This window comes from Oncorhynchus nerka, unplaced genomic scaffold (genome assembly GCF_034236695.1).
Source record: "Oncorhynchus nerka isolate Pitt River unplaced genomic scaffold, Oner_Uvic_2.0 unplaced_scaffold_1829, whole genome shotgun sequence".
Taxonomy (NCBI): domain Eukaryota; kingdom Metazoa; phylum Chordata; class Actinopteri; order Salmoniformes; family Salmonidae; genus Oncorhynchus; species Oncorhynchus nerka.
In genome coordinates, this window is record NW_027039491.1 from 34,872 (window position 1) to 61,515 (window position 26,644).

The 26,644-nt window shown below is 42.0% G+C and overlaps 1 protein-coding gene across 1 annotated transcript; it reads right to left on the reverse strand.

Annotated features, from left to right (window-relative positions):
- Window positions 1–531: 531 nt before the first annotated feature.
- Window positions 532–26,464, reverse strand: selp (selectin P). Its single transcript, XM_065014980.1, has 20 exons — window positions 26,359–26,464; window positions 26,151–26,229; window positions 25,663–25,862; window positions 25,245–25,437; window positions 24,975–25,082; window positions 24,602–24,787; window positions 23,966–24,154; window positions 17,915–18,100; window positions 16,990–17,175; window positions 15,706–15,891; window positions 14,778–14,963; window positions 13,452–13,637; window positions 12,530–12,715; window positions 11,122–11,307; window positions 10,198–10,383; window positions 9,545–9,730; window positions 7,768–7,953; window positions 6,789–7,040; window positions 5,254–5,361; window positions 532–4,964 (listed from the first exon to the last, which is right to left on the reverse strand). The coding sequence occupies exons 2-20, from the start codon at window positions 26,227–26,229 to the stop codon at window positions 4,900–4,902; spliced, it is 3,240 nt and encodes a 1,079-aa protein (XP_064871052.1). The 5' UTR covers window positions 26,359–26,464; the 3' UTR covers window positions 532–4,899.
- Between the last annotated feature and the right edge of the window lie 180 nt (window positions 26,465–26,644).

Sequence of the window (26,644 nt, forward strand, 5' to 3'; positions counted from 1 at the left end):
GTGCCAACCGTGGGGCACAAACCCTCTGTCTTTTAACCACTATAATTGGCTTCAAGCTGTTTCAGCGCGGAGACAGATGCGCTGGCTTTGTAGAAGAATCTGGAACTAACCATTTCTTAGTTCACCTTCAGTTAGAGGCAGACCATATGATACGGCCAAGTATACAACGTGATGTCCAGCAATACATGTCTGGAGACGCAACATTGGAACCAGTGTTGGGGAAAATATACTAAAGTTTACCAAGCACAGGAGGTTGGTGACACCTTAATTGGGGAGAACGGGCTTGTGGTAACAACTGAACCGGAATCAGTGGAATGGTATAAAACACGTGGTTTATGATAATAACTGAACCGGAATCAGTGGAACGGTATAAAACACATCAAACACGTGGTTTATGATAATAACTGAACCGGATTCAGTGGAATGGTATAAAACACGTGGTTTATGATAATAACTGAACCGGAATCAGTGGAATGGTATAAAACACATCAAACACATGGTTTATGATAATAACTGAACCGGAATCAGTGGAATGGTATAAAACACATGGTTTATGATAATAACTGAACCGGAATCAGTGGAATGGTATAAAACACATCAAACACATGGTTTATGATAATAACTGAACCGGAATCAGTGGAATGGTATAAAACACATGGTTTATGATAATAACTGAACCGGAATCAGTGGAATGGTATAAAACACATCAAACACATGGTTTATGATAATAACTGAACCGGAATCAGTGGAACGGTATAAAACACATCAAACACATGGTTTATGATAATAACTGAACCGGAATCAGTGGAATGGTATAAAACACATCAAACACATGGTTTATGATAATAACTGAACCGGAATCAGTGGAATGGTATAAAACACATCAAACACATGGTTTATGATAATAACTGAACCGGAATCAGTGGAATGGTATAAAACACATCAAACACATGGTTTATGATAATAACTGAACCGGAATCAGTGGAACGGTATAAAACACATCAAACACATGGTTTATGATAATAACTGAACCGGAATCAGTGGAATGGTATAAAACACATCAAACACATGGTTTATGATAATAACTGAACCGGAATCAGTGGAATGGTATAAAACACATCAAACACATGGTTTATGATAATAACTGAACCGGAATCAGTGGAACGGTATAAAACACATCAAACACGTGGTTTATGATAATAACTGAACCGGAATCAGTGGAACGGTATAAAACACATCAAACACATGGTTTATGATAATAACTGAACCGGAATCAGTGGAACGGTATAAAACACATCAAACACATGGTTTATGATAATAACTGAACCGGAATCAGTGGAATGGTATAAAACACATCAAACACATGGTTTTAATTGGCTCCGTTCCAGCCATTATCATGAGCCATTCTCAGCAGCCTCCACTGTTACCAAGCTACCAAATGCTTCACATTGGAAGAATTTAAGCTACGCTAAAGCTACCTTTATGGAAAATATAGATTACTGAACGTTACTTACTTTGAAAAATTATGATCATATCTTGATCTGAAATGTTAACCTGGTCTCAGAGCATTTCGTATAACTTGTTAAATACACTCCATTTTGTATGATATGTTACGTTTTTGTATGGTATGTATTAATTTGGGGGATGTCCATCACACATTTCGCATGATATGTTACGAATTACAATCTGTACTTTACGTTACGAATGAGCAAAACGTATGATATGTTACGAATTCCAATTTGTTGTGGTTAATTTAAGCTAAGTGGCTAACGCTAACAATAGCTAGCTGGCTAATGTTAGCTTGGCTAACGGTTAGGGTTAATGTTCGGGTTAAGGTTAAGGTTAGGAGTTAGGTTAAAGATGTAAGGTTAGGGTTAATGTTAGGGTTACCTACCATGCTAAGTAGCTAAAAAGTAGTTGAAAAGTTGCGAATTAGCTAAAGTTATCCGTGATGAGAATCGAACACGCCTTTGGGTTGCCAGACGTTTGCGTTATACACCCATCCATCCACCCCGACCAATCGCCTTCCTTTTGTTTTTTACCTTTAGTAACCATCTGTCTCATGTAACCATACCAAATGTAACATATCAAACTCATTTGAGTGTCCCGGATTTACGTTACTTGTTTACGTTTAATCTATGAGACCAGGCTGGGAATGTCATAGACTACAAATTGGCAGGATAGATCACTCTGGTGTCAGAATGTGTCATTTAGCCTATTAATCACAAAAGCTGTGTTTCCATTGAGAATTAGGCAGGTCTGATGCAAAAAAATATATATATATGGCCTACTTCAAACATATTTTATTTTTGTTTGGTGCAAAAATGTAGTGTGTTGTTCCAGCAGTTAGCTACATCACTACAAAGTAATCAACTACTGAAAACACTACCAAGATTTAAATTTAGTTCAACTGCCAACAAGCTAATGTAGTTAAATTACTAGTTGAACTACATGTAATTTACTACCCCCCAACACGGATTAAAACTCATATTGTGATCAGTTAAGTGCCTCATGTCAAGGCTATCCAAAGGCCCAAACAATTCTTTATAAATACTACAAATAATGGTTGTATTGCTCCTAGCTTGCTAATATCCCCAAATGACCTAACAGTGTCATAATTAAGGGTTATGTTGGCTTGTTCATGAGAGCATTCCGTTTCAGTCCACATTATGAAATAGATGGAGTTGACTCCAACCCTGACACTACTATCAATGTTTAGATGATGGATCACCTGTCAGACAGGCAGGACACTACATGCCAGGTTGACACCTTGTGGTCACCTAGCAACCCTCCAGCCTCCAGAGAGAGCGGGGTTAGAAAGGGGTGAGATGGGCAGGGGGAGCGAAGGGGTGGGGTGGGCATTGAGGTGGGGGAGGGAGGTGAGCAGTGAGGCAGAGGGAGAGAGGGAGGAGGTGGGCAGTGAGAGAGGGGGAGGTGGGCAGTGAGGCAGGGTGAGAGAGGGAGGAGGTGGACAGTGAGAGAGGGGGAGGTGGGCAGTGAGGCAGAGGGAGAGAGGGGAGGAGGTGGGCAGTGAGAGAGGGGGAGGTGGGCAGTGAGGCAGAGGGAGAGAGGGAGGAGGTGGGCAGTGAGAGAGGGGGAGGTGGGCAGTGAGGCAGAGGGAGAGGGAGGAGGTGGGCAGTGAGAGAGGGGGAGGTGGGCAGTGAGAGGGGGTGAGGTGGACAGTGAGGCAGGGTGAGAGGGGGGTGAGGTGGACAGTGAGGCAGGGTGAGAGGGGGGTGAGGTGGACAGTGAGGCAGTGTAAGAGGGGATGAGGTGGGCATATTTTCTCTACTTTTGCAAAAATGTTATACAGAATGTTATCAGATCTTCAACCAAAACCTAATATCAGATAAAGGGAACCTGAGTGAACAAATAACACAATACTTGCTAAATTCCTCCACAGCGACATGAGAGACAGATCAACAACTACAGGAAGTGTTTGGTTGGAGTCATTACAGCTAAAAGGGGGCACAACCAGTTATTGAGTGTAAAGGGGAATTACTTTTCACACAGGGGAATTGGGTGTGGTATAATTTTGTTAATTAAATAAATAAAATAAGTATATATATATATATATTGTTTTGTTTTGTTATTCGTTAAAAATAAAATACTTTTTTTACAGCACATTCTGCATTCTATTGATCTCAATATATTGAATTCAACATTTGTCCAAGTGAACATGATGAGAAACATAGAAAGCCATGAGTTTGACTACAAGCTACATTCAGATATGGGATCTTCATTTGATCAACCTGTTGTCGCTGAGAATTTTCCTGCGAATTTATGTCCTTTACATGTTGCGTTCATATTTTTGTTCAGTGTTTATTTCCCTATTGAACACAACCAGGATTCTTTTGCTCGTAATTCAGTGGCATTTGTGTCCCTTTAAGCATGACTGTAACTCCGTATTAGAGGGACAATTTACTGAGATGATGTAATTGACTACAAAGAGATGAAAATGCTACCCTGCGAGCAGTGAGTGTACAAACAGAACATCTAAAAACTGTCAGATAAATAGTTCTAATAACCAGAGTCCTATGGACATAAATTCACTGAAAACCACTAACACACCATAATATTAACATTATTGCACTGTAATGTAGCCCAATTTCGGACAGCTAATAGCCTAACCACCGATCAAGCAACATTACATCACGGAAAAGTGTGAATGGACTAAATGTTCAAATCCTGTTGATGCAAGATTATTTTGCTGTGACAATACGGGTCAAATTAAAATCCTACACATCTAACATCCATTAAAAAGGTGAAATATGCAGAAATCACTCCGCCATTTCCTAGTTGCTAAAATTCTAATAGTTTTCCTAATTTACACAAAACAGAGTGTAGAGAATCATTGTACCATCTAAATCGCTGTGAAATATATTTTCAATCGCCCAGAAATATAGAATTTTCAACTGTTTGAAGCTGGTGTACAAAAACCAGAAAGTAAAAGATGCCAAAAACAAAACTTAAGAATGGGAAGCATAGAAATAGTATACATAGAACAGATATAACAGCTTCTTAGACTTATTTTCAATAATTACATATCTATAACTCACATTTCTACGTGAATCTGGTCGGGTTGCCCAAAAGTTATATATTTTTAGCTTTAACCTCTACTGACTCCCCATCGAAACTTAAGAATGGGAAGCATAGAAATAGTATACATAGAACAGATATAACAGCTTCTTAGACTTATTTTCAATAATTACATATCTATAACTCACATTTCTACGTGAATCTGGTCGGGTCGCCCAAAAGTGATATATTTTAGCTTTAACAGCCCATACACAAAAATAGGTATAGAAGGAACAGTGATGCCTTTAAATACATTGAAAGCAATTAATTTGTTAGACAAAACCTTGTTTTACAGTACAATGTCATTAAGCACATTCTTGTTTAAGAATTTTCAAAAGCAGGGTTCTCTCTTTCCTCCCATAACGAGTTATCAAAGTGGAAGTCACCTGTGACGGACCAGAAACAGGGATTATTATTATGGAACGGGCTTTAACTATACTTACATACTACTACAACAGTACTACACTTATATACTAATACTACTATAGTACTATAGTACCACTGCTTCTAACACAGGAAGGCCTAACACAGTAAGACATTATAGATGAAAGAAAGATGACCCGTTTGGAATAGTATCACACGCAATAAATTTCCTCCCCAAGCTCTGGTGCAATAGCTTGGTGACGAGGTTACACATACAATATTAAATACATGTCTTTAATTCATTTCTCTTACCTTTCTTGCGGAGCTTCTTTGCGGCCAGCATGCCCAGACCCAGCAGTAGTAACAGCCCAGCAGCAGAGGCAGCTCCCACCACTGCATAGACCAGCATCCTAGAGGACTCTTTAACGCAACAACCACAGTCATTATCCCTGACTCTATAGAACAACCAGTCACTATCTCTGACTCTTTAGAACAACCAGTCACTATCTCTGACTCTTTAGAACAACCAGTCACTATCCCTGACTCTATAGAACAACCAGTCACTATCTCTGACTCTATAGAACAACCAGTCACTATCCCTGACTCTACGAACAACCAGTCACTATCTCTGACTCTATAGAACAACCAGTCACTATCTCTGACTCTATAGAACAACCAGTCACTATCCCTGACTCTATAGAACAACCATTCACTATCCCTGACTCTATAGAACAACCAGTCACTATCCCTGACTCTATAGAACAACCAGTCCCTATCCCTGACTCTACGAACAACCAGTCACTATCTCGGACTCTATAGAACAACCAGTCACTATCCCTGACTCTATAGAACAACCAGTCACTATCTCTGACTCTATAGAACAACCAGTCACTATCTCTGACTCTATAGAACAACCAGTCACTATCCCTGACTCTATAGAACTACCAGTCACTATCTCTGACTCTATAGAACAACCAGTCACTCTCCCTGACTCTATAGAACTACCAGTCACTATCTCTGACTCTATAGAACAACCAGTCACTATCTCTGACTCTATAGAACAACCAGTCACTATCCCTGACTCTATAGAACAACCATTCACTATCCCTGACTCTATAGAACAACCAGTCACTATCCCTGACTCTATAGAACAACCAGTCCCTATCCCTGACTCTACGAACAACCAGTCACTATCCCTGACTCTATAGAACAACCAGTCGCTATCTCGGACTCTATAGAACAACCAGTCACTATCCCTGACTCTATAGAACAACCAGTCACTATCTCTGACTCTATAGAACAACCAGTCACTATCCCTGACTCTATAGAACTACCAGTCACTATCTCTGACTCTATAGAACAACCAGTCACTCTCCCTGACTCTATAGAACTACCAGTCACTATCTCTGACTCTATAGAACAACCAGTCACTATCTCTGACTCTATAGAACAACCAGTCACTATCCCTGACTCTATAGAACAACCAGTTGCTATCTCTGACTCTATAGAACAACCAGTTGCTATCTCTGACTCTATAGAACAACCAGTCACTATCCCTGACTCTATAGAACACCAGTCACAATCTCTGACTCTATAGAACAACCAATCACTATCTCTGACTCTGTAGAACAACCAGTCACTATCTCCGACTCTGTAGAACAACCACAGTCACCACAGGGTCAGAACAGAGCAGATAAACCAAGAGGTCACCCTGTAAGGACGGATGCTATGCTGTAGTCGCATGAAATGAACAAAAATCAGGGGAAATGATGATTTGACCTAATGTACTACTATTCAATTGAATTCAGTGTATATAATATTTGATGTAAACAAATAGTCAGTACAACCTTGGACAGAGTTGATGTTTCTTTGGCAAGAGGGCACAAGGTCACTCCATTGTCCCTCTGAGGTGCAGGACAGCTCTTCTGTTCCGTTCAGATAGTAACCTTTGCTGCAGGTGAAGAGGCACAGAGAGCTGAAGCTAAACTCCCCTAGGTAGTGTGAGCAGTTCATGAAGGGTCCCTGGGCTGGTGGTGGGGTTGAGGATGGAGTGGGTGCTGGAGATGTCTGTCTGGGCAATAGGTTCTCACACTGGACCACTGTAGGGGTTAAATCAATCAATCAATTAATTAAGAATATTTTTATATATCCCTTACTCACTTTGACAGGACGGCAAGGTCTGTCAAGGTGAGTCTGTCAAGTATTTTATTTGATTTACCTTTATTTAACTAGGCTAGTCAGTTAAAAACAAATTCTTATTAACAATGACGGTCTACCCCGGTCAAATCCTAACCCGGACGATGCTAGCCCTATGGGACTCCCAATCCCGGCTGGTTGTGATACAGCCTGGAATCAAACCAGGGTCTGTAGTGACACCTCTAGCACTGAGATGCAGTGCCTTAGACCGCTGCGCCATTCGGGAGCCCCTCATGCCAGATAAACTGTTTCTAATCCTTCAGCTCACCACAATAGTTTAGGTTCTCCGTTCCAACCCTGGATTTATTCAGTGAGGTGGAACAATTCAGAATGTTCTAGATAGAAATTAAGTGAATAGATCTGACACAGTTCCAAATCATACATGACAATCACATCTGTTCTACACCACACATTTCTACCTGAACAACCGTGGTTTTACCCTGACAGACAGGAAGGGCGTGGCTCCAGTAACCCAGTGAGGAGCAATGGGTGGAGTTAGTTCCTACCAGAACAAAACCCTTCTCACACTCCAGGGTACAGGTGGAGCCACAGCTGAAGTCATTCATAATGTATTCTTTTTGAATAAATAATGGTTATTATCACATTGAAACTCCCTCTAGTTTAGCTCACGTTCACATGCAGGTGTGTGGTTGGTCCATTGTCCAGTAGATAAACAGGTGAGGTTGGTGTCTCCTCTCAGCAGGTAGCCCTCCTCACAGGAGAACCCACAGGAGGAGGTGAAGGAGGAAGCCCCCAGGGGGTCCACACAGGACATGTTCCCCATGGCAGGAGGGGACAGGCGAACACACCTCACCACTGTAGTAGGCAGGATGGGGGAATAAGAAATGACATGAAATCGGATTAGAAAAACACTAACTACTCAGTTACGTTACCAGCAAAAATATTATAATCAGATTACAGACACTGTACTTTTGAAAAACTAGATGATTACTTCTTGGAAAACTTTAAAAGTCATAAAGAATATTTGCCAAAAAATACATTTAAACACCTTTCTATTTTCTCAGTCACATTCAATTCAGCATTGAAAAAAGGCACAAGTTTAAGTTTGTTTGTTCTTCCTGAGCGAGTCTGACCACAAGTCAGAGACCTCTATGATAGCACACCAAATGATGACCACCAATCAGAGACCTCTATGATGACACACCAAATGATGACAACCAATCAGAGACCTCTATGATGACACACCAAATGATGACCACCAATCAGAGACCTCTATGATGACACACCAAACGATGAACACCAATCAGAGACCTCTATGGTGACACACCAAATGATGACCACCAATCAGAGACCTCTATGTTGACACACCAAATGATGACAACCAATAAGAGACCTCTATGATGACACACCAAACGATGACAACCAATCAGAGACCTCTAAGATGACACACCAAACAATGACCACCAATCAGAGACCTCTATGATGACACACCAAACGATGACCACCAATCAGAGACCTCTATGATGACACACCAAACGATGACAACCAATCAGAGACCTCTATGATGACACACCAAACGATGACAACCAATCAGAGACCTCTATGATGACACACCAAACAATGACCACCAATCAGAGACCTCTATGATGACACACCAAACGATGACCACCAATCAGAGACCTCTATGATGACACACCAAACGATGACCACCAATCAGAGACCTCTATGATGACACACCAAACGATGACCACCAATCAGAGACCTCTATGATGACACACCAAACGATCACAACCAATCAGAGACCTCTATGATGACACACCAAACAATGACCACCAATCAGAGATCTCTATGATGACACCCCAAACGATGACCACCAATCAGAGACCTCTATGATGACACACCAAACGATGACCACCAATCAGAGACCTCTATGATGACACACCAAACGATGACCACCAATCAGAGACCTCTATGATGACACACCAAACGATGACCACCAATCAGAGACCTCTATGATGACACACCTAATGTGTTTGATGGATACTTTTTGACCTCTTCTAATGCCTCTTAAGGGAAAAGTTATCCAAAAGTAACCGAAATAAATCTGATTATGTTACTGAGGTTGGATAATCAACACGTTACTGATGACAATTTTGTCCAGGTAACTAGTAACTAACAGATTGCATTTACAAAGTAACCTACAAAACCCTGGTAACAGGATACAGATAAGAGAAGATGCAGAGAAACTCACCACATTCACATCCTGATCCATAGAAAGCTAAATGAATAGTAATGCTGTAAGTAACGTACCTCTGTAACAATATATATTTTGACTAAATGTGCATTATGAGAATAATCTGTCCCTATTACTTATTTAAAAAGCTTCATTCTCAGCCCAGTAGATGGGGGTATGTATCCAGCATGGTTTGAAGATGTGGTGAGTTACCCAGACAGAGGGGGGCTCTCCTGCTCCATGTGCCCCGGGAGGTGCACTCTGTATCAGCCAACCCGTTCAGCAGGAACCCCTCCTCACAGGAGAACAGACACTGGGACCCGTAGTGGAACTGACCATGGAGGCCAGAGCAGTTCAGGGAGCCATGCGGGGGAGAGGTTAAGGTGTCGCACTGCTGAGCTGGAGGGGCACAGAGAGAAGTCGGTTATGAGTGACACCAGACACATTCTGTGAATCCTTTACTTAACTAATAGCACATTGACTAAACACAAGTCATTTTAGGCTTCTACATTGGAACCCTGGGGGTTCAGAGAGAAATCTATATGAATATGTTTGATCTGACACAATTTCCAACAATAGATGACAGACAGACTATGGTTCTAGGTTGGAAAATAACAAAGGTTTTACTAAATGACAGAGAGAAAATGGTTCTAGGTTGAAGATAAATGGTTAAGACAAGGATTCTAATATCCCAGAACTCTTTGCATAAACGAGGAAGAACTCTAAACTATGGGATGAGCGATGCTGCTCAGCACTGGTTCCATGAATCTGTTCATTTTCTAAAGCTTCCACATGGAATCATTACATATTCCTAACCTGGTTATCTTCAACCTAGCTATGGTTTGAACTAGGATGTGGTGAGTTACCCAGACAGAGGGGGGCTCTCCTGCTCCATGTGCCCCGGGAGGTGCACTCTGTATCAGCCAACCCGTTCAGCAGGAACCCCTCCTCACAGGAGAACAGACACTGGGACCCGTAGTGGAACTGACCATGGAGGCCAGAGCAGTTCATGGAGCCGTGCGGGGGAGAGGTTAAGATGTCGCACTGCAGAGCTGGAGGGATATAAAGAGGACACAGGTTGTGACACACAGGCCCAAGATAATCCTATTGTAATTACCCATTTATATTGATCTATTCCTATTATAAAATGATATTTTATTTACCTTTATTTAACTAGGAAAGTCAGTTAAAAGTAGTTTCATTTTATTTACAATGACGGTCTACCCCGGTCAAACCCAGTCCAACCCTAACGATGCTGGGCCAACTATGCGACTCCAAATTACAGCTGGTTGTGATACAGCCTGGAATCGAACCAGGGTCTGTAGTGACGCCTCTAGCACTGAGATGCAGTGCCTTAGACCGCTGCACCACTCGGGAGCCCCTCATGCCAGATAAACTGTTTCTAATCCTTCAGCTCACCACAATAGTTTAGGTTCTCCGTTCCAACCCTGGATTTATTCAGTGAGGTGAAACAATTCAGAATGTTCTAGATAGAAATGAAGTGAATAGATCTGACACAGTTCCAAATCATACATGACAATCACATCTGTTCTACACCACACATTTCTACCTAAACACCCCTGGTCTTACCCTGACAGACAGGAAGGGCGTGGCTCCAGTAACCCAGTGAGGAGCAATGGATGGAGTTAGTTCCTACCAGAACAAAACCCTTCTCACACTCCAGGGTACAGGTGGAGTCATAGCTGAACTCATTCATAATGTATTCTTTTTGAATAAATAATTGTTCTTATCACATTGAAACTCCCTCTAGTTGTCTTGGTTTAGCTCACGTTCACATGCAGGTGTGTGGTTGGTCCATTGTCCAGTAGATAAACAGGTGAGGTTGGTGTCTCCTCTCAGCAGGTAGCCCTCCTCACAGGAGAACCCACAGGAGGAGGTGAAGGAGGAATCCCCCAGGGGGTCCACACAGGACATGTTCCCCATGGCAGGAGGGGACAGGCGAACACACCTCACCACTGTAGTAGGCAGGATGGGGGAATAAGAAATGACATGAAATCGGATTAGAAAAACACTAACTACTCAGTTACGTTACCAGCAAAAATATTATAATCAGATTACAGACACTGTACTTTTGAAAAACTAGATGATTACTTCTTGGAAAACTTTAAAAGTCATAAAGAATATTTGCCAAAAAATACATTTAAACACCTTTCTATTTTCTCAGTCACATTCAATTCAGCATTGAAAAAAGGCGCAAGTTTAAGTTTGTTTGTTCTTCCTGAGCGAGTCTGACCACAAGTCAGAGACCTCTATGATAGCACACCAAATGATGACCACCAATCAGAGACCTCTATGATGACACACCAAATGATGACAACCAATCAGAGACCTCTATGATGACACACCAAATGATGACCACCAATCAGAGACCTCTATGATGACACACCAAACGATGAACACCAATCAGAGACCTCTATGATGACACACCAAACAATGACCACCAATCAGAGACCTCTATGATGACACACCAAACGATGACCACCAATCAGAGACCTCTATGATGACACACCAAACGATGACCACCAATCATAGACCTCTATGATGACACACCAAACGATGACCACCAATCAGAGACCTCTATGATGACACACCAAACGATGACCACCAATCAGAGACCTCTATGATGACACACCAAACGATGGCAACCAATCAGAGACCTCTATGATGACACACCAAACGATGACCACCAATCAGAGACCTCTATGATGACACACCAAACGATGACCACCAATCAGAGACCTCTATGATGACACACCTAATGTGTTTGATGTATACTTTTTGACCTCTTCTAATGCCTCTTAAGGGGAAAGTCATCCAAATGTAACCGAAATAAATCTGATTATGTTACTGAGGTTGGATAATCAACACGTTACTGATTACAATTTTGTCCAGGTAACTAGTAACTAACAGATTGCATTTACAAAGTAACCTACAAAACCCTGGTAACAGGATACAGATAAGAGAAGATGCAGAGAAACTCACCACATTCACATCCTGATCCATAGAAAGCTAAATGAATAGTAATGCTGTAAGTAACGTACCTCTGTAACAATATATATTTTGACTAAATGTGCATTATGAGAATAATCTGTCCCTATTACTTATTTAAAAAGCTTAATTCTCGGCCCAGTAGATGGGGGTATGTATCCAGCATGGTTTGAAGATGTGGTGAGTTACCCAGACAGAGGGGGGCTCTCCTGCTCCATGTGCCCAGGGAGGTGCACTCTGTATCAGCCAACCCGTTCAGCAGGAACCCCTCCTCACAGGAGAACAGACACTGGGACCCGTAGTGGAACTGACCATGGAGGCCAGAGCAGTTCAGGGAGCCATGCGGGGGAGAGGTTAAGGTGTCGCACTGCAGAGCTGGAGGGATATAAAGAGGACACAGGTTGTGACACACAGGCCCAAGATAATCCTATTGTAATTACCCATTTATATTGATCTATTCCTATTATAATATGATATTTTATTTACCTTTATTTAACTAGGAAAGTCAGTTAAAAGCAGTTTTATTTTCAATGACGGTCTACCCCGGCCAAACCCTAATGATGCTGGGCCAATTATACGCCGCCCAATGGGACTCCAAACTACGGCTGGTTGTGATACAGCCTGGAATCGAACCAGGGCCTGTAGTGACACCTCTAGCACTGAGATGCAGTGCCTTAGACCGCTGCGCCACTCGGGAGCCCCTCATGCCAGATAAACTGTTTCTAATCCTTCAGCTCACCACAATAGTTTAGGTTCTCCGTTCCAACCCTGGATTTATTCAGTGAGGTGAAACAATTCAGAATGTTCTAGATAGAAATGAAGTGAATAGATCTGACACAGTTCCAAATCATACATGACAATCACATCTGTTCTACACCACACATTTCTACCTGAACACCCCTGGTCTTACCCTGACAGACAGGAAGGGCGTGGCTCCAGTAACCCAGTGAGGAGCAATGGGTGGAGTTAGTTCCTACCAGAACAAAACCCTTCTCACACTCCAGGGTACAGGTGGAGCTCATAGCTGAACACATTCATAATGTATTCTTTTTTAATAAATAATGGTTCTTATCACATTGAAACTCCCTCTAGTTGTCTTGGTTTAGCTCACGTTCACATGCAGGTGTGTGGTTGGTCCATTGTCCAGTAGATAAACAGGTGAGGTTGGTGTCTCCTCTCAGCAGGTAGCCCTCCTCACAGGAGAACCCACAGGAGGAGGTGAAGGAGGAAGCCCCCAGGGGGTCCACACAGGACATGTTCCCCATGGCAGGAGGGGACAGGGGACCACACCTCACCACTGTAGTAGGCAGGATGGGGGAATAAGAAATGACATGAAATCGGATTAGAAAAACACTAACTACTCAGTTACGTTACCAGCAAAAATATTATAATCAGATTACAGACACTGTACTTTTGAAAAACTAGATGATTACTTCTTGGAAAACTTTAAAAATCATAAAGAATATTTGCCAAAAAATACATTTAAACACCTTTCTATTTTCTCAGTCACATTCAATTCAGCATTGAAAAAAGGCGCAAGTTTAAGTTTGTTTGTTCTTCCTGAGCGAGTCTGACCACAAGTCAGAGACCTCTATGATAGCACACCAAACGATGACCACCATTCAGAGACCTCTATGATGACACACCAAATGATGACCACCAATCAGAGACCTCTATGATGACACACCAAATGATGACCACCAATCAGAGACCTCTATGATGACACACCAAATGATGACCACCAATCAGAGACCTCTATGATGACACACCAAATGATGACCACCAATCAGAGACCTCTATGATGACACACCAAATGATGGCAACCAATCAGAGACCTCTATGATGACACACCAAACGATGACCACCAATCAGAGACCTCTATGATGACACACCAAACGATGGCAACCAATCAGAGACCTCTATGATGACACACCAAACGATGACCACCAATCAGAGACCTCTATGATGACACACCAAACGATGACCACCAATCAGAGACCTCTATGATGACACACCTAATGTGTTTGATGGATATTTTTTGACCTCTTCTAATGCCTCTTAAGGGGAAAGTCATCCAAAAGTAACCGAAATAAATCTGATTATGTTACTGAGGTTGGATAATCAACACGTTACTGATTACAATTTTGTCCAGGTAACTAGTAACTAACAGATTGCATTTACAAAGTAACCTACAAAACCCTGGTAACAGGATACAGATAAGAGAAGATGCAGAGAAACTCACCACATTCACATCCTGATCCATAGAAAGCTAAATGAATAGTAATGCTGTAAGAAACGTACCTCTGTAACAATATATATTTAGACTAAATGTGCATTATGAGAATAATCTGCCCCTATTACTTATTTAAAAAGCTTCATTCTCAGCCCAGTAGATGGGGGTATGTATCCAGCATGGTTTGAAGATGTGGTGAGTTACCCAGACAGAGGGGGGCTCTCCTGCTCCATGTGCCCAGGGAGGTGCACTCTGTATCAGCCAACCCGTTCAGCAGGAACCCCTCCTCACAGGAGAACAGACACTGGGACCCGTAGTGGAACTGACCATGGAGGCCAGAGCAGTTCAGGGAGCCATGCGGGGGAGAGGTTAAGATGTCGCACTGCAGAGCTGGAGGGATATAAAGAGGACACAGGTTGTGACACACAGGCCCAAGATAATCCTATTGTAATTACCCATTTATATTGATCTATTCCTATTATAAAATGATATTTTATTTACCTTTATTTAACTAGGAAAGTCAGTTAAAAATCAGTTTTATTTGATTTACAATGACGGTCTACCCCGGTCAAACCCTAACGATGCTGGGCCAATTATGCGCCGCCCAATGGGACTCCAAACTACGGCTAGTTGTGATACAGCCTGGAATCGAACCAGGGTCTGTAGTGATGCCTCTAGCACTGAGATGCAGTGCCTTAGACCGCTGCACCACTCGGGAGCCCCTCATGCCAGATAAACTGTTTCTAATCCTTCAGCTCACCACAATAGTTTAGGTTCTCCGTTCCAACCCTGGATTTATTCAGTGAGGTGAAACAATTCAGAATGTTCTAGATAGAAATGAAGTGAATAGATCTGACACAGTTCCAAATCATACATGACAATCACATCTGTTCTACACCACACATTTCTACCTAAACACCCCTGGTATTACCCTGACAGACAGGAAGGGCGTGGCTCCAGTAACCCAGTGAGGAGCAATGGGTGGAGTAAGTTCCTACCAGAACAAAACCCTTCTCACACTCCAGGGTACAGGTGGAGCTCATAGCTGAACTCATTCATAATGTATTCTTTTTGAATAAATAATGGTTCTTATCACATTGAAACTCCCTCTAGTTGTCTTGGTATAGCTCACGTTCACATGCAGGTGTGTGGTTGGTCCATTGTCCAGTAGATAAACAGGTGAGGTTGGTGTCTCCTCTCAGCAGGTAGCCCTCCTCACAGGAGAACCCACAGGAGGAGGTGAAGGAGGAAGCCCCCAGGGGATCCACACAGGACATGTTCCCCATGGCAGGAGGGGACAGGGGACCACACCTCACCACTGTAGTAGGCAGGATGGGGGAATAAGAAATGACATGAAATCGGATTAGAAAAACACTAACTACTCAGTTACGTTACCAGCAAAAATATTATAATCAGATTACAGACACTGTACTTTTGAAAAACTAGATGATTACTTCTTGGAAAACTTTAAAAGTCATAAAGAATATTTGCCAAAAAATACATTAAAACACCTTTCTGTTTTCTCAGTGACATTCAATTCAGCATTGAAAAAAGGCGCAAGTTTAAGTTTGTTTGTTCTTCCTGAGGGAGTCTGACAACCAATCAGAGACCTCTATGATGACACACCAAATGATGACAACCAATCAGAGACCTCTATGATGACACACCAAACGATGAGCACCATCAGAGATCTCTATGATGACACACCAAATGATGACCACCAATCAGAGACCTCTATGATGACACACCAAACGATGACCACCAATCAGAGACCTCTATGATGACACACCAAATGATGACCACCAATCAGAGACCTCTATGATGACACACCAAACGATGACCACCAATCAGAGACCTCTATGATGACACACCAAATGATGACCACCAATCAGAGACCTCTATGATGACACACCAAACGATGACCACCAATCAGAGACCTCTATGATGACACACCAAACGATGACCACCAATCAGAGACCTCTATGATGACACACCTAATGTGTTTGATGGATACTTTTTGACCTCTTCTAATGCCTCTTAAGGGGAAAGTCATCCAAATGTAACCGAAATAAATCTGATTATGTTACTGAGGTTGGGTAATCAATACGTTACTGATTACAATTTTGTCCAGGTAACTAGTAACTAACAGATTGCATTTACAAAGTAACCTACAAAACCCTGGTAACAGGATACAGATAAGAGAAGATGCAGAGAAACACACTACATTCACATCCTGATCCATAGAAAGCTAAATGAATAGTAATGCTGTAAGTAACGTACCTCTGCAACAATATATATTTTGACTAAATGTGCATTATGAGAATAATCTGCCCCTATTACTTATTTAAAAAGCTTAATTCTCGGCCCAGTAGATGGGGGTATGTATCCAGCATGGTTTGAAGATGTGGTGAGTTACCCAGACAGAGGGGGGCTCTCCTGCTCCATGTGCCCAGGGAGGTGCACTCTGTATCAGCCAACCCGTTCAGCAGGAACCCCTCCTCACAGGAGAACAGACACTGGGACCCGTAGTGGAACTGACCATGGAGGCCAGAGCAGTTCAGGGAGCCATGCGGGGGAGAGGTTAAGGTGTCGCACTGCAGAGCTGGAGGGATATAAAGAGGACACAGGTTGTGACACACAGGCCCAAGATAATCCTATTGTAATTGCCCATTTATATTGATCTATTCCTATTATAATATGATATTTTATTTACCTTTATTTAACTAGGAAAGTCAGTTAAAAGTAGTTTCATTTAATTTACAATGACGGTCTACCCCGGTCAAACCCAGTCCAACCCTAACGATGCTGGGCCAATTATGCGACTCCAAATTACAGCTGGTTGTGATACAGCCTGGAATCAAACCAGGGTCTGTAGTGATGCCTCTAGCACTGAGATGCAGTGCCTTAGACCGCTGCACCACTCGGGAGCCCCTCATGCCAGATAAACTGTTTCTAATCCTTCAGCTCACCACAATAGTTTAGGTTCTCCGTTCCAACCCTGGATTTATTCAGTGAGGTGAAACAATTCAGAATGTTCTAGATAGAAATGAAGTGAATAGATCTGACATAGTTCCAAATCATACATGACAATCACATCTGTTCTACACCACACATTTCTACCTAAACACCCCTGGTCTTACCCTGACAGACAGGAAGGGCGTGGCTCCAGTAACCCAGTGAGGAGCAATGGGTGGAGTTAGTTCCTACCAGAACAAAACCCTTCTCACACTCCAGGGTACAGGTGAAGCTCATAGCTGAACTCATTCATAATGTATTCTTTTTGAATAAATAATGGTTCTTATCACATTGAAACTCCCTCTAGTTGTCTTGGTATAGCTCACGTTCACATGCAGGTGTGTGGTTGGTCCATTGTCCAGTAGATAAACAGGTGAGGTTGGTGTCTCCTCTCAGCAGGTAGCCCTCCTCACAGGAGAACCCACAGGAGGAGGTGAAGGAGGAAGCCCCCAGGGGGTCCACACAGGACATGTTCCCCATGGCAGGAGGGGACAGGGGACCACACCTCACCACTGTAGTAGGATACAGGTAAGATAATAAAAGATTATGATTGTGTTCCCCTATTCAGACGTTGTTGACGCCAGATCTTACAACGTAACAGCTAACCCAGTGCTTCCCAAACCTTTTTCATTCATGTCCCCTTTTCATCATTGGGGAACATAACGCACCATGTGGTAGAGAGAAAGATTTTTACGTTTTAAAGGTGATTCCCTTCAGTTCTACACATTATGCCATGTCTTATGTATCAAACGTTACAGCAAAATATAAACACGATTAAAATACCTAGCTAAAAGCCTTAAGCTGCCATGGGCTTGTTGATCCACGGGACAACAAGGAACCACTTAGCTAATCACATATGTTATAGCAATCTGGTACCTGACGGCACAGTCGATGACGTGGCACACAACCATTGGTTGATGCATGTCTGAGCAGGGGCACACAACCATTGGTTGATGCATGTCTGAGCAGGGGCACACAACCATTGGTTGATGCATGTCTGAGCAGGGGCACACAACCATTGGTTGATGCATGTCTGAGCAGGGGCACACGACCAAGGTAAGATAAGATTTATGGTCTGTTTCCACAGAACATTCACAGAACATCCACAGAAGTCACTGAGCTTATCAAGGCCAGCAGTCTTCCATAAGCTGACAATGTACCATAGGTTGATACAAGCATTGATCAAAGTATGTCATAAGTATTCATAACCATAGATATACAGTGCCTTCAGAAATGATTCAGACCCCTTGACTTTTCCACATTTTGTTACGTTACAGTCTTATTCTAAATGTTTTTTGTTTTTTTCATTCGTCAATCTTTATTTTTTTATTTAACCTTTATTTAACCAGGCAAGTCAGTTAAGAACAAATTCTTATTTTCAATGACGGTCTAGGAACAGTGGGTTAACTGCCTGTTCAGGGGCAGAACGACAGATTTGTACCTTGTCAGCTCGGGGATTCGAACTTTCGGTTACTAGTCCAACGCTCTAACCACTAGGCTACCCTGCCGCCCCAATCTACACACAATACCCCATCATGACAAAGAAAAAACAGGTTTAGACATTTTTGCTGATTTATAAAAAATTGAAAAACTGAAATATCACATTTACAAAAGTATTCAGACCCTTTACTCAATACTTTGTTGAAGCACCTTTGGCAGCGATTACAGCATTGAGGCTTCTTGGGTATGACGCTACAAGCTTGGCACACCTGTATTTGGGGAGTTTCTCTCATTCTTTGCAGATCCTCTCAAGCTCTGTCCGGTTGGATGGGGAGTATTGCTGCACAGCTATTTTCAGGTCTCTCCAGAGATGTTCGATCGGGCTCAAGTCCGGGCTCTGGCTGGGCCACTCAAGGACATTCAGAGACTTGTCCTGAAGCCACTCCTGCTTTGTCTTGGCTGTGTGCTTAGGGTCGTTGTCCTGTTGGAAGGTGAACCTTCACCCCAGTCTGAGGTCCTGAGCAATCTGGAGCAGGTTTTCATCAAGGATCTCTCTGTACTTTGCTTCATTAATCTTTCCTTCGATCCTGACTTGTCTCCAAGTCCTTGCCGCTGAGAAACATCCCCACAGCATGATGCTGCCACCACCATGCTTCACCGTAGGGATGGTGCCAAGTTTCTTCCAGACGTTACGCTTGGCATTCAGGCAAAATAGTTCAATCTTGGTTTTATCAGACCAGAGAATATTTTTCTATTGGTTTGAGAGTCTTTAGGTGCCTTTTGGCAAACTCCAAGTGGGCTGTCATGTGCCTTTTACTGAGGAGTGGCTTCCGTCTGGCCACTCTACCATAAAGGCCTGATTGGTGGAGTGAGGTACTGTGTCGTTATGGGGTATTGTGTCATAATGAGGTACTGTCTCGTAATGGGGTATTGTGTCATAATGAGGTACTGTGTCGTTATGGGGTATTGTGTCATAATGAGGTACTGTGTCGTAATGGGGTATTGTGTCATAATGAGGTACTGTGTCGTTATGGGGTATTGTGTCATAATGAGGTACTGTGTCGTTATGGGGTATTGTGTCATAATGAGGTACTGTGTCGTAATGGGGTATTACATACTCTAGATTCGTGTCAGCCTCCTTTGTCCCCTTTCATCAATGACCTGCTTTCGACCACTGTCTTGCCGTTGGCTGGATGTCCTTTGGGGGGTGGACCATTCTTGATACACACGGGAAACTGCTGAGCATGAAAAGCCCAGCAGCTTTGCAGTTCTTGACACAAACCTGTGCGCCTGGCACCTACTACCATAACCCGTTGAAAAGCACTTCAATCTTTTGTCTTGCCCCATTCACCCTCTGAATGGCACTCATACACAAGCCATGTCTCATTTGGCCATGTCTCAATCAATCCTTCTTGTGCCTAATGTTTTGTGCACTCAGTTTACAGTATGAGTTACACACTGCGGGGAACTACTTTAGAGTTAATATGTACGCTGTGCGTACAGTCTATTTATGTTCAAAAGGAGACTGATATCTAAAGCAATGTCATCTAATAAGGGCGAGGAAAAACCGTAGACTCACAAGCCACTGCGGCCCCTCTTAATGAGTTCCGTTTTTTTGTGCCCCCCTAGTTGCCCATCCCTGCTCTATAGAGATGAGGCAACGATGATGATTGTAGAAGCTGTAGATGAGGGTTGGTTCCTGGAGTGCCGCTGATACTGCACCACAATGAGCTACTTAGTTCATTCGTCAGTTCAGTGATTGCTTACGCTCGACACACCTGGTCTACTTTCGTTTTGTACACCGACTTCAAACGGATTAAAATGTAAAAAAAAATATGTGGTTAAAGAAAATATATTTCTTATATATATTAATATATAAATATATTTCTTATATATATTAATATATAAATATATTTCTTATATATAATAATATATAAATATATTTCTTATATATATTAATATATAAATATATTTCAATGATTATCATTTAAGTCATTTAGCAGACGCTCTTATCCAGAGCGACTTACAAATTGGTGCATTCACCTTATGACATCCAGTGGAGCAGCCACTTTACAATAGTGCATCTAAATCTTTTAAGGGGGGTGAGAAGGATTACTTTATCCTATCCTAGGTATTCCTTAAAGAGGTGGGGTTTCAGGTGTCTCCGGAAGGTGGTGATTGACTCCGCTGTCCTGGCGTCGTGAGGGAGTTTGTTCTTGTTTGTTTTTTCACATAAACTGAAATGAGGCAAACTATTACAATTTTAGCAACCAGGAAATGGCAGAGAGATTTCTACATAGCACACACTTTATTAAGTAAAACAAAAGTTAGAGGAGAAAGAGTATAGTGAAAAGAAGGTGACAAGGGGAATGTCCTCGAAGGACAAGTTTTAATATTGTAGTGGACAAAGATGAGCAGAACATTAGCATGGCCAACTGGACAGTGTGCACCTTGCTATGCAGGTTTGATGCAATTTTCTACCTTTAATTTAATTTAATTTTCATATTTATTAGCAATTATTGTAAATTAATATTATTGTAGGCCTATTTAATCATCTAAACCAGTTCTTTAAAAAGCCTATGCAAAAACTGTTTTTTTTATGACACCATTAATCACAAAACTTTGATGGGTTTGATGACACTGTTGAAGGTAATATATTTCTGAAACGCCGATGAATATGCCGATAACACGGGATGCTACTAGTATGTTAATTATTAGGTTTAGCTACTGCAGGCCAATGAAGGCAGTTGAACTTGAGGTGAGGAGGAATGTTTTAGGCCTACTAGAGTTATATTCTGATAGCCAAGCAATGCTATCTAATATAATGTTTACATGCCCTACATTATTCATCTCATATGTATATGTATATACTGTACTCTATATCATCTACTGCATCCTTATGTAATACATGTATCACTAGCCACTTTAACTATGCCACTTTGTTTACATACTCATCTCATATGTATATACTGCACTCAATACCATCTACTGTATCTTGCCTATGCAGCTCTGTACCATCACTCATTCATATATCTTTATGTACATATTCTTTATCCCCTTACACTTGTGTCTATAAGGTAGTAGTTTTGGAATTGTTAGCTAGATTACTTGTTGGTTATTACTGCATTGTCGGAACTAGAAGCACAAGCATTTCGCTACACTCGCATTAACATCTGCTAACCATGTGTATGTGACAAATAAAATTTGATTTGAAAATAAATCTGTGTTGTTGCTGTTAGCATGTCTCTATCTTTCTTCCGGTCTCTCTAGGGCTAGCACTATGCTTGTCTGCCTTTAATATATAGGTTTTTGTACGAATGTCATGTGGATGCAACTTGATGCAACTTCGTGCTCAACTCTCTGACAGCTGAACCGCGAGGTAGACAATAAAACAATAGACTATAAAGTTTTGCATATGCTAGTCTACACATCGAAACAGAACAAATAGTGTTTTTGTTTGTAATTTGCTATAGGCAGTTTTTAAGGATAATTTTAAGGATAACTGTGGATAATTTCTCCAATATCGCTGGCAGTGCCCAGTTGGTTGTTTCGTTCTCTCTCTCTTTCTATTCTCGGATCTGAATGGGTCTCTCGGGTTTCCAAACCGGTACTGGTCTGTTTGGGCCTGTTTTTCCACGGTTCTTTTTGGAACGGGTCTCTGTTTTTAATTGTTTTATTTATGCATATCTGGTCGGGTGGGAAAGCCACGGATCAATTTCGGAACGTTTTGGACCCATGAAGACCTGTACTTCACAGTTCGTTGGCACTCTCCAAAGGCAATAGGGTAAAGAGTGAGATTAGGGTAAAGAGTGAGATTAGGGTAAAGAGTGAGATTAGGGTAAAGAGCGAGATTAGGGTAAAGAGCGAGATTAGGGTAAAGGGTGAGATTAGGGTAAAGAGTGAGATTGGGGTAAAGAGCGAGATTAGGGTAAAGAGTGAGATTAGGGTAAAGAGCGAGATTAGGGTAAAGAGCGAGATTAGGGTAAAGAGTGAGATTAGGGTAAAGAGTGAGATTAGGGTAAAGAGTGAGATTAGGGTAAAGAGTGAGATTAGGGTAAAGAGTGAGATTAGGGTAAAGAGCGAGATTAGGGTAAAGGGTGAGATTAGGGTAAAGAGTGAGATTAGGGTAAAGAGTGAGATTAGGGTAAAGAGCGAGATTAGGGTAAAGAGTGAGATTAGGGTAAAGAGTGAGATTCGGGTAAAGAGTGAGATTGGGGTAAAGAATGAGATTAGGGTAAAGAGTGAGATTGGGGTAAAGAGTGAGATTGGGGTAAAGAGTGAGATTAGGGTAAAGAGCGAGATTAGGGTAAAGAGTGAGATTGGTGTAAAGAGTGAGATTGGGGTAAAGAGTGAGATTTGGGTAAAGAGTGAGATTAGGGTAAAGAGCGAGATTAGGGTAAAGAGTGAGATTAGGGTAAAGAGTGAGATTAGGGTAAAGAGTGAGATTAGGGTAAAGAGTGAGATTGGAGCGACAGCAAAAAAACATTCAGACTCTAGGAGTCGCCAACCAACTCACAATCCATACAATGTAATGTAAAGAAGTTAGGGACTGTCATAAATAGCATGGGTTACATACGGTATGGTTGACAACATGGCTGACAACATGGTTCAGATAGAGTGAGGCTCAATCAGAAAAAAGGATTTTGGACAACACATTAACAGCCAGGGTGTTGTGTTCAGTGGCAGAACAGGATGTCACAGAAAAAGTGACAGTTTGAAAGTATTTCATCAGGTCATATTTCCCAAAGAACACAACTATTTCACAACAGTTGAACATTTTAAATAGTGGAGATTAACAGTGGGTGCGGTCAAGTGAAGGACTGGGAGGAGACATAGTACTTCTGTTGCAATTCTTGACATTTTATTTTCTACATCTTCGACCTGAGATTCAACAGGTGTGATAGTAGCTACTATCCCATGGTGACAGTGATAAATACCTGTGCAGGTGGAGACGTTGCCTGTCCACTGTCCTGTGTGGTCACACTGAATCCTGTCTGGTCCTATTAGGTCAAACCCCAAATCACAGCTGAATTCACAGGTGGAGTTATAACTGTGCAGGGCGATGGGGTTACTGCAGTTCATAGTCCCTCTATGAGGACCACTGTCCAGCGCTGGACACTGTTTGACTGAAGGGGGCAATAAGAGAAAGGTTGTTTAAAATCAATAGGGCAGGACATCTATGTTTCAAGCCTAAAAAATGCTGGTTTATGAGCCTCGTTACACAATGTTATGTGAATTTGGATTAGTCAGGTAGCCCTCTTAAATAAAGATGCATGCCCCAATAATGTCAGCTTTAGGAATGTCTTTAGTTTGATTAAACTGTTTATTGTTGCAGAGCATTATGGGTACTGTTGTATTTTATCCTTTATTTAACTAGGCAAGTCAGTTAAGAGCAAATTCTTATTTACAATGACGGCCTAGGAACAGTGGATTAACTGCCTTGTTCAGGGGCAGAACGACAGATTTTTACCTTGTCAGCTCTGGGATTTGATCCAGAAACCTTTCAGTCACTCTAACCACTAGGCTACATGCCGCCCCAGTACATTGTGCTATACCCTCCTGCTCTCCCATACCTTGGCACTGAGCGGCAGGGTGGTCCCAGAACCCTGTGGCCTGGCAGAGCAGTTGTGATGCCCCCTGCAGCTGGTATCCCCGGGCACAGTGGAACTGGCAAGAGGAGTTGAAGGCAAACAGCCCATGAGGATGGTCACAGTTCACTGAACCCTGCTCTGGGTCCGACACAGTGTCACACTCTACGGCTGACAGAGAGAGAGAGGCAGAGAGACTAGATTATCAATGACAACAAACAAACATACTGAATACTAACATGTCATTGAAGTTGAACTCAGGTACCTATTTTGGTTCACCTCTATACAGAAAACCATGGCGTTATAGATGGATAAGAATGGTTAAGACCTTTTGAATGTATTGTACAGGTTAACTCACCTTCTTGGCACCGGGGGCCCTTGAAGCCAGGGTCACACTGACAGGTGTAGTTCCCTATGTTCTCTAAACACTCTGCATGGGCGCTGCAGCAATGCTCTGAGCAAGAAGCTACACACACACACACACACACACACACACACACACACACACACACACACACACACACACACAGGGGAGTGGACAAATAGAGGACTTAAAGAAAATACACACACACACACACACACACACACACACACACACACACACACACACACACACACACTCTTCTACCTGTGTAGCAGAGGGCTCCCTTCTTTTTTGTGCATCTCTCATCGTTCCACTTGGCTTCGTCCTTTCCTCTTTTGATGTAGATCTCCACACAGTCCTGTCCGTCCCCTATGTTGTTGGGCTCCCCGATGGCCCAGTTCTCCGCCTCTTTGGTCAGTGTCTTGTTAGTCCCCGTCCAGGTCCACATCTCATTCACCTGATTGATTGACATAATTTATTTCAATAATACAAAATAGAAATAGAAAAGATATGCAGCCACAATATAAATGAAATAGCAATGCATTTAAAAACAATTGAGATTGGTACATTTAATAAACCAGCGACACATTTTCTGCTAGACGAACCTCTTGTAGTAAGACAGACTCATCTGTCAGTCCACAGTACACTCCTGTTGATAAAGTAACAGAGGACGGAGACCAACCTTGCGGAGGCCGATCCAGTAGTATTGTGAGTTCTTAGGGAGCATGGTGTTGAGATAGACAATCTCCTCCTGGTTCTGGATGGCCACCATGTCCGTGTAGTCCTGCCTGCACCACTGGCGGGCCGAATCCCAGTCCAGATTCTGGTTGACGCTGTAGTTATATGTCCAGGCCTGGACACCTCCTGTCTCACCTGTTAAGTCTGAGGTGAAAACAGAGGCAATACTTTCCTTTTTGAAAGGGCAATCTACAGTTGCTATATTTATTTCGGTACTTTTAAATTACTGATATGTACTCATTGATTCCTGAAGAATATAATCCATGAACACCTCATGAGCTTTAGTTCACTGTTTATGTTGCTCTTCTAATTAGTAACATTTGCTATTTAGTAATTCCTTGATTTGATTTGAATGGTTTTGGTTATTAAAAGTAAGAGAACATTTCTGTCTGATAGTCAGGTAGTTGTAAACATCAGGTTGCTCTGTCTTACCTTGGTAGATTGTCATCAATAGAATCACCAGCAACCTATTATATAGGCTCTGTCTGAGATAGTTGGACCACGGAAGCATCTGGAAAACGTAACCAATATATCAACACTAAACAATAATCAAACGGGATTGTACAATTTGACTGAATGTTACGATACAATAATGCATAGTAATTTGCAATTGTACAGGAATAATCATAAAATAACCGACCTCTTCCTCAAGATTTGGGGAGACTAATAAAATGTGCTGTTTTCCATGTCATCACACCCATCCAAATGAACTGTGTAAGAGGTGCAATTTCCTTTCAGAATGAGTCAACACCAGACTTTGCAATATGCTGCATTTACTAATCTGATCATCAAACTGTCTACTGTGAAAAAGTAGCCCTTTCCTGCAGTCGAATGACCAAAGCGCCCTCTAGTGGCCTCATAGGTGGAACATATTCTTCATTATTTCATCATTAATAAACAAAACAAAAGTTTTTGTTATATTTCAG